Here is a 9769-nt window from a genome sequence, read left to right as displayed (position 1 = left end):
AAGTAACAGTGGTCTGTCACTCAGCTTGGAGAGCTCGTGTCACTATACTGCACTGCACAGCACCCATTTCCAGCCAGCCTCCTCTGGGTGCCTCCACCTTTTATATATCAAACCTATATGCCAGAAACAACTAATTAGGTGTTGTTCAGATCAGAGCATCTCACTCTGGTGCCAGGATCACAGCAGGAGAGAGGGGCTGCGATATGGCAATTGCATGATGCTGATGTAGCAGCAAGGAAATGTGAAGTGGTGCTCAAATGAATGAGGTTAACGCTTATTGCATGCAACTTTCCAGGTAGGTATCCACAGCAACAGTTCACGTCGCCGTTCACAATAGTGGTATTACAGCTAGCACCACTGGCAGCAAAATACCGCATCATTTATTTTATTAGAGGAAGCCAGTAAACCAAAATCACACAGAGTGTCATGGGTTTTATCATGGCAAAGCTGAAAGCAGGCTCTAATTGGGCAAGCATGTATCCTAAATGACAAGCCCCATCAGAAGGTGATCCTCCCTTTCTCTGAGAAAGTAACTTCTGGATCATTGCATTTAGTTCATAAAATGTAAAATTCTTAAAGAAATGAAGGGTATTTTTTCTCAATGGGTTAACAAAAATTTTATGACCTATCTTGGATTTTAATTTAGGTGTACTATCATACGAGTGATTAAGTGAACAGAATACAGCAGTAAAACAAGTAATAAAAAAGTAAATTGACCACTGTTTTCTGGAAAATAGTGTCATTAAGTAAAAAGTAACAAAGGTTCACAGAAAATAAATCTTGTAGACAATCTTGACTATTAAAACCCCAACATATCGTATCTACTCTGCTTTTTTTATGCACAAGTTTTGCAATGCCACAAATAAAATGCTGGAAACAAAGCCCTCCAGTGACTCGAAGCTGGCATGGACAATGAAGCAGGGGGGGCAGCCCTGAGCCACTTGTCCTCACTGCAGGGTTGCCTTCAGCACAGAGACCCAGCCAAGGACTGGAGCTGTGAAGTATCGGCCAGTAAAAGACACAGCACGGATCCACAGGGTGGTTAATCGAGTTTTAGGGTGCTCAAAAATATAGCCAAGTGATGCAAAGCACTGAAGTGATGCAAATCCATTTCGGCAGCTCAAGCTTATTGAAACATTTCTGAAAGGAGCCCTTCTCCCTAGCAGATTCAGTGCTGGTATGTGCATCGTTTCTGTGCAATCCATCATAATGTCGAGGCAAATGAGGCAATTTAAGGAACAGCAGCAAGAATTATGTGGAAGAGCGGTTTTATAGAGAAAGGTTAAAAGAGCTTAATACATCTAGTTTTGTTAAAGCAGAGGTAGGGGGAGGCATGTCTCCAGCCAGTAAATGCTTAAGTAATGCAAACCTTAAGGATGGAGGAAATACTTGGGCTTATACATACGGGAACAAGTAGGAGTAAATGAAAAGAGGGTGGGGAAAGACTGAATATCAGAAAATCTTGCCAGCTGCACAAGCGCAGAGCTTGTGCAAATTTTTCACAGGAAGTGGTGGGCATTCTTTTAGTTAAGTTATTTAAAAAAGAATTCAAAAAATACTAATAAACAAGCTACCAGGAATAAGTACATACTAGCAGGAAAGTTGACTGGATGATCCAACAGTCTCCTCTCTCCCCATTTCTTTCTTTGCTTGGTGTATTTCCAACCAGTTAAGCATGTGCAACATTGCTGGGGCACATTCACAACAGAAATCTCAATGCCCGTTTAAGAGACTGTATTTTCCACTGCAAATTCCTGTCTTCCCAGCAGAACCTGAGAGAGGGACCCCACAAACTTTTTTCATTTATTCAAGTGCAACGTCACCTGGATTTGATCCATGTCCCACAGAAGAGGTAACCCCCCTGCAGGAGAGACAAGGCAGTTTAAATATTAGGATTATTGCTTTTGGAGTCTGTCAGGTAGATAACCTCTAATGAGTACCGGCAGCTGAAGAGCTTACAGGTCTACCACTCTTCCAGAAGTTCCCGCCTCCATAGTAAAGGTGGCAAGACAGAAACCACACATTTGTACTTTAGCAGTTCTGGTTCCTTGCCCAGAAAAAGAGTATGAACTATCAACAAAGATAGCTTCCGTGACAATTGGAAGCTTACACTGGGGTGTGCTTAGGAGGAATACTTGAAACTACCACGGCTCAGTAAATGTCGCAGTCTTTTAAGTACACAGATTTCCATTGAAGGTAGGCAAGAGATAGACTGAGCATAACTCTTACGGTGTTAAATTTACTGTTTTAGCAAACATACTAATAAAGTTGATAACGGTTGCAGAATTCAAAGTATGGCTCCCCATTTCAAAGTCTTTCTGTTGTGTTCTCCAGTAGAAGGCATTTCTTCATCTGATGAGTCAGCTGTTGAACGTTAGTGTCTAAGTATTCGTACAATTTCTGTTTATCAATGCAAACACATTTCCATAAGAACTATATTCTATGTCTCATCATAGTTTGTTTTAGTATAGGAATTGTGTTTTAAAAAACTGTTCAATAGGCTCAAGCAATACTGCAATATCCAAATGTTAATATTTATATGCACTGCAGGCATAAACCAAGCAACTTGAAGAGCCTCAAACATGTATGAAATAATATAACCCAGATTAATTCAGAAATAAATGATCAGAGTGCTTTTTCCTTTATCATTTACAGACATTGAACCATATTGTATTGTTTTTTCCTGCACAGAAAACAGTAGGAGTTCTGGACAAAGATGAAAGGGAGAATATGTACTGCGAGCTATTTGTTTTCTACACATCTAATAATATCTTTTTAAAAAGACATTCTGTACATAGAACAATTAAAAACTGTCCATATTTTAATGCTGTAAGGTTTAAGATTCATACATGCTATAATGGTAGGACTCACAGTTGTTCTCTCATTTATATCGTGGCCTTTTTTTTTTTTCTTTAATAGCACAGTTGGCATTTCCATTTTTACTCCAAGGCAGATTTTGCCATCCTTACATCTTAGTTTCATTAGAGTTCCCATTCATTTTAGTGGGTAGGATGTTCTACAGCATGAATTAGAGCAAGAAATTCTGGCTGCTCAGTTGCGCAACACTGGATTTGAATTACGAGAAATAGAAAATAGCTGACTTCTTTTTCCAGAAAACTAATGTGTGTACAGCAGAAGCATAGTTAAGAAGGTAAAATCAAGATCATACAGGGTCCACTGTAATAACGAAGCAGCACTAATTGCTCTTTGTCTTTCTGAGTTCTTTACTTAGATTTGATTGTGCTCTTTGATGTATATACCGATACCTCACATAAGTCAACGTGTGAGCTTCTGCTCACAGCAGTGATCAGGCTTTATATTTACTGTGGTTTGGATAGTTCTGAGAACTGTGAACAGAGACTCATGTTCCCAAGTCACTGATTCATGTATGTCCTTTTTCAACGCAGTGATCAAAAGATCAGGCAAGTTTGAAAAATTAGTAATTATACAGAAGCCTTTATCTTCGATTTCTCACACACCTTCTGGAAATCATCACTGTTGCTGGGGAAGTCTTTGACCCAATGTTTCTAACTTTCCGTTTCTCCCTTGAAAACAAACCTAGTTGGTGCTGTAGCCATAGTTCCAACAAAACAAGAGCATCCAGAACTTCAAGGTGTCTTCAGTGTGTTCTGACAATAAAGAACAGTGTATGTTATGATTGTTTAAGAGACATAATAAATGTTACTATTTTTAGGTAGGCTATGTGGTAGTCTGTCCCTTAGAGACTCTGGATCTATTACACTATCCAAATCTATTAGGCTGTTGTGACAGCTGAAAGTCAACCACGTGTTCAAGCGCTTCAAACCTAATTTAACATGTTGATCACGTTGGAAAACACATAATGATTAAGGAACGGAGCATTGGTGCATCCAACTTTTTACTCTAAAAAGCTAAGCCAGATCATCAGTGAACAGAGACTGTTTGTACCACATACAGCCTCTTCCCTCTGCCGCTTTATTCAAGATGACTTTGGCAGTATCGGTCCTGATCTTGGACAGCTGACATCCAGAGCAAACTACGGCCGCGGTCACAACTCATCGTCAGCCTTGACACGATGCACGCCTGGTATCCCAGCTCCTTTCAGCATTGGTGAAACGTATCCATTTGCCAGTGCAACGTTCCATCGGCTTGACAGATACCAACCTCCTACTTGTAACGACAAGCCTTCTCCCCCACTGCAAACTCCCTTCGTGCATTTAACAAAGGCCTTGTCACCTGGATGGTGACAGGTATATGTCTTTCCTCAACAGCGGCAAACGCCCTTGCTCTAGCGCAGAGCCTTGCACGCCGCCTCAGGCATGCAATACCTCACTGTCCTCCAATTTTATTGCCAGCAATGGTGCTGCGCAGACAGGCCCAGCAGCGAAGAGGGGGGAAAATTCCCTCACGGGGAGGGCTAATGACACCACTGCCCTGCAATAGCAGCATAGTAGGAAGCTAAGGTGGGGAAAAAGGACACAAACACCACAGAGGAACGTCCCCACCGAGACACTATTGCCCTCGCGGCCAGCAGCGCGCAGCCACCCTTCCGGCGCCATCTTGGATGTGGGCAGGACAAGCCCCCTGCGCCCTCCGTAGGGAAACAACAACAACCGACACCCCCCTCACACCCTACAAGAGACGGGGGAAGAGGACGAAAGAGGCGGGGCGGCCCTGCCGCAAACAGCCTGCACCTGTCCTAAAGCCAGGTTTAAAAAAAAAATAATAATAACGAAATAAAGCAACCCGTTCCCCGAACTCGGTAGAGAAGAAGGGCGGCTTGCCCGCACTTAAAATGGCGCCGGCTGCCGCCCCGCCCCCCGCGCCTGAGGGGGCGGGGTTAGCGGGACAGGGCATCGCCCCCCCTCATAGCGGGGGGCGGGGCGTCGCGCAGGGCCGCGCCTCTGCGTGACAGCACGCGTCACGAGAGACGCAGCGCGCCGCGGGAGTGCCCCGCCCCTTTCCCTCCTCCCTCACAACACCCCCGGGCCCCGCCCCTCCCCGAGCTCCTCCGCGCGCGCGCCGCGGCCCGGCCGGAGAGACGGCGGACCCGCACCGGCTGCGGCAGCGCGATGGCGGCGCGGCGGGAGGCGGCGGCGGCCGCCGGTGGCTGCCGCCTCGGCTCCCCCTTCCCTGGCGCCGGTAGCTGGGCGGCTGGTTGGCGGGGCGCGGCGCTGCGCTTGGCCCTGGCGGTGCTCCTCCACACGGCCCGGGCCGAGAAGGAAGGTGAGATCCAGATTTCCCTTCCTTTCTTGGCCTCCTTCTCCGGCGGCGGTTGCGGGGCCGTTGCGGCGGTTGCGGCTGGGGGGTGGTGGTGGGGTATGTGTGAGGCTCCCGGCTTCGCCGCGCCTTCCCCCTCCCTCGGCGGGGTCACAGGGTCCCGCTGGCTGCCGTGCAGCGAGTCGCTGTCGCTGTGTCCCCCCCCGACGTCCCCCTCGCGCCGCCGCGGCTGCCGGGGTGCGCCGGTGTGTTTGTGATGGAGGAGGAGGTGGTGGTGGGGAGACGCTGGCGTCGGGGTGAACTCGGTGGGGTTCCTCCTCCCTGACAGCGGCGGGGATGGAGCTGGAGCTGCCCTTTAAAAAAGGAGAGGGAGGGGGCAAAAAAGTGGAATTAAAAAGAAAAAAAAAAAAAAAAAAAAAAAAGAAGGCTTTCTGGCGTGGAGCTGGTTTCCCTGCGGCAGGCTTCCAAGCAGGAGAGCGAGCCAAGCCAAACAGACGGGCAAACCTGCCTGAGAAAGGGCAAAAATGCGCGCTGGGATGTGACAGCAAGAAGACCCCCTCCCCCCCCCCCGCGCCCTTTCTCCTCCCTGAACTTCTGACAGGTGCCGGACGCCTTCGCCAGGTCGGCGGCATTTTCTCCAAACTTTAGTGAAAGTCGGACAGGGACTTTTTTAAGTTCCAGCGTCTTTGATTTTTGGCACATTGTCTTTTCATTGTGGTTTAGCAAGGGAAAAAAAAAGCCCCGAGCGAAACACCTAAGCATATTCTGTAGCATTGCTGAGAACGGCTTTTAAGCATTTCCAAGGTGCAGACTCATGGTCTCCTTAAAAGTGCGGCTGTGTGGCAGCGTTAAAAAGCAGCAGATAAATGTAATGTGTTGCAGAAGTAAGTGAAACAGATTTACTTCGGCTGATCTGAGAATTTACTTTTCATCAAGTTGCTGTGCTGGAGGAGGGTATATTGGACAGACGTTGAAATGTTTCATGCCAGATGAGGTCCGGGAGGATGAAACAGAATAAGAACAAAAAATGAATAACGAGGATGTGGAATAGGAGTTCAGTGAGGAGGCTGTAGTCATGTTTCTAGACAGGCTTGAGGGAAGATATGCTTCCTAATAATGCATGTATCAGAGTAAATGTAGATAAGCTTTTTGTTTCCTAATGAAATGCTCAATTTGAGTAATTTTCCAGTAAGTTGTTTTTACGAATATGATGGTGTTGATATTAAGATGATAATAAAATACCATTAATTTTGAGTCACAGACACTCTTGTTCACTTGACTTTGTCTTCAGAGGAATTTAACATTTAGAAGACAGTGTGAAGAAGATACAGTATCCTTAGAGTGATGAGAATTTGTAAGGCTCTCAGTTCAGTCTGTAGTGTCTTGAGGTACTAGAAAAGTTCAAATGCTTCAGAAATACCTATTTTTTCAACTCTGATTTTGATTGCACTCCTTTACAGGTAATAGCTTATATGAGTTTATAAGCTTTATCAGTGATGTCATATACTGGTACGATGAATTGATTTAATGCCCTAAAGGTTGTGATAGCTGGGGCCGTGGTCTGGCTTTATTCATTTGTGGAGGAGATACTGGGTTTTTTTGCTATGGACTTCCTTGGCATTCCTGGATAAACAAAGACAGGTTTAGATTCACAGAGTTTGAGCGGATATGATTGAAGCCCTTCAAGAAAATGGAACAGTTCGTACATTTCCTTGTACTGATACAATCCGTTAGTTAAAACTTATCTGTGTTACATTTGTGTTGTTTTCAAAAAGTTAATTTGATTCTCATACAGGACACATTTTTTTTTCAGTCTTTTCTGATTTCTGACACTCATTTCTCTTCCCAAGATTTCTGCTGCTTGAGTGTAGGATCTTAAACTACAATCTAAGTGCCAGTCTGAAGGGGCAGTAACTGAGCATAGGCGAGGAAGGACCAGTTTGGACAGTGGGCCTTTAGACCAGATTGTGTCCAGTTAAACTTAGTAAGACACAGTTTGAAAGAGGATAATCTGGATGTAAGGAAATAGCTAGGAATATTCTTTTGATCCCCCAAATGTGGACATACATGTTTCCCTACAGCCGCAGGAAGGAAGCTGTGAGAGGAATTAGAACTGAGGTTGTGCATTTTTGCACTATTTCTACACTGCTGACTCGAAGGTGACTATAATAAGACATAATGCAGTGTATATTCCAGACAAGTTGCTACAGAAAAAAAAAGTTATAGAAGCAGGTGCTCAAATGAACCATCGGCGTGAGAGAAGAATAGATCAGAATATCACAAAATAAACTGAAAAATGAAGGTGGAGGACACTTTTCCTCTTATCTTGCGTGTACAGGAGGAGAAAGGGGAAAGATGGAGCTGATGCACAAAAGAGTAATGCTGGCTTCATGCTTCTATGGAGAAGGAGCAGCAAGCAGTTCTTTATGGAGCTGTGATGAGTAGGAAGAAGATTGATACTGGAGTGTTCCGAATTGATGTGACTGCTTTTAGTCCCCAATCTTAGTTAAAGAGTTGAGTGTAAAAATGTAACACAAACAACTTTGCCATTTGTCTAACAGCAAAAAGCAAAACTGAGATAGTTTTTGTATACAAGCTGTAAATCAAACTCATGAGGAACAGTGATACTACTGTATACTCTCTCTGTGCTAAGAGACATAGAACTTGTGGGAAATATCTGGTATGTGAACAAATATGAGAGCAGAGAAAACTGCATGTGGACCAGCCGAAAAAACTTATCTATTTCAGACTAAACATTGATGTGTGACCTTCTTTTTTTTTTTTTTTTTTTTTGTCTAGCTGCGTCCTCAGTGCCCATGTACTGCTGAGGAATGAGTAAGACTGAGAAGGTTGTAAAAAGTTTTTGTTTGTTTTTTTCACTTAGGAAACCTGTGAACCCATGGCAAAAGGATGATATGGCAGGAAAAAAATTCTGCATTCAAAGAGCCTCCTGCCATTTAGGAGGGGCAAAAATAACTTAAGGATTTCTTTTGCAAATATATATGATTTTCAGGCTTTTTGTGCACTCATCCTTTCCTAGTGTAATTATCACGTTCTGTATTGCCACATGGATTGAGGACAACTTCCAGTTTATATTTGAGCATGTGTCGTTTTTGGCTTGGGTTTTGTTTGTTTGTTTTGGGTTTTGTTTTTACTTTTGGGGGGGGGGAGACAAACAACAGCTTTCTGGATTTCAGGTTGAGGGAAGCCGTAGTAATGCCATAAATCCCATGGTCAGTAAAATGTTTTGAAGACAAATGTCTAACATCAGCATGCTTTTTTACCTGAGAACTGTTTTGTGCTTGTTCCTTTATTTATATTCATTTATATTAAAATATGTCTTCATTTTATACAATGGCGATTTTTAAATTTATATATTTTTAAATCACTTCTTATTTGGCCAGCTGGCTGAAAGCCTCTTAGACTTATTTTGGTAGTTCTCTTACCGACCCACCTGCTCACAAGATTGGTGCAATTAGAGTAAGGTTGGTATTTAGGTTAGGTTCAATCCTAACTGTAACTTTTGAAGTTACATCCTAGCATTGGATCTGGGGGAAAAAATTTCTATTTAAACATCTAAGATCTGATACCAGATAGGTCAGTGAAAATGTGCAATGTTGGTTTTTTTTTTCTTTTTTTTTTCTCTAGAGCTTGACATATTCTCTGCTAACATCCTAGAAACTAAGATAGTTACTGAGTGTAAATGGTAGCTAAAATAATCATGGAAGAGTTGAAGGGAGGTGTTGTCATTAGAACAGTGCACTGGGATGCTGGAGTTCTGGTTTGATTTTTGTCATTCTGCCTAATCTCAGCCAAGTAGCTTTTCCTTTTTGCTTTTTACCAATATCTAAAATGGCAATCCAGGATACTTCATATGACTATAGAAAGTAGGCTAGTGCTGGAAGGTGATGTGGGAGAAAGCTTATATGTTCAAAATAACATACAAAAAACTCTTTGCATATACTGCTTCTTTGTCATATCCTGCTGTCAGAACTAATATAAAGTGTGCTGTCATTTCTTTTAATGCTAATGTTTTAACCCTGACTTAAATCAAAATGTGATCCAGCAAGAATGACCTCCATCAAACTGAAAACACTCTGGCAGCTGAAGTAGCACATCAAAATGGTGAACACCGTGAGGAAAACACAGTGAATGAAAATTGACCATGCTGTCTCATTGTGTTTTTGAAACTTAGCTATGGGAGAGCTGATTAGGTTTGCACTATGTCTTTGCTCTTGTGAATGATAAATACTAACCATGTGCTTGGCTTGAAAGGTCTCATACTTGTCTGCAGAATCTTTGGGCTAAACTAAATATAAGGAAAAATTGTGAAGCAATGGACAGGCAATTGAGACCCCATGTTCTCCATGACCTTCTGTGTAATCTTGAAATGGTTGCTATTCCCTCTCTGCATCTCTTTCTCCCTCACCAGTGTCCAGTTATATTGCAGGTGTGAGGCAGACTGAGGTACCCTCACCTGTAGAGGTCGATTGAAGGATAGTGTGCTGCAGTTCATGACCTTGGATTGTAAACTCTTGAAGGAACTTGCTATGTATTTGTATAGTGCCTA

At 43.4% G+C, this 9769-nt stretch overlaps 1 protein-coding gene across 1 annotated transcript in view; it reads left to right on the top strand.

Annotated features, from left to right (window-relative positions):
* The first annotated feature begins 4972 nt into the window (after window positions 1-4972).
* The window catches only part of TMEM131 (transmembrane protein 131), a 107433-nt gene continuing 102636 nt past the window's right edge, over window positions 4973-9769 (top strand). Inside the window, exon 1 of the mRNA XM_063339884.1 lies at window positions 4973-5205. Coding sequence (XP_063195954.1) covers window positions 5052-5205 — 154 coding nt within the window. The 5' untranslated portion in view covers window positions 4973-5051. The remainder of the gene's footprint in view (window positions 5206-9769) is intronic.

Source organism: Chroicocephalus ridibundus, chromosome 1 (assembly GCF_963924245.1).
Source record: "Chroicocephalus ridibundus chromosome 1, bChrRid1.1, whole genome shotgun sequence".
Classification (NCBI taxonomy): domain Eukaryota; kingdom Metazoa; phylum Chordata; class Aves; order Charadriiformes; family Laridae; genus Chroicocephalus; species Chroicocephalus ridibundus.
Note: the sequence above shows the minus strand (reverse complement) of the source record. Positions and strands in the feature narration are given on the sequence as shown.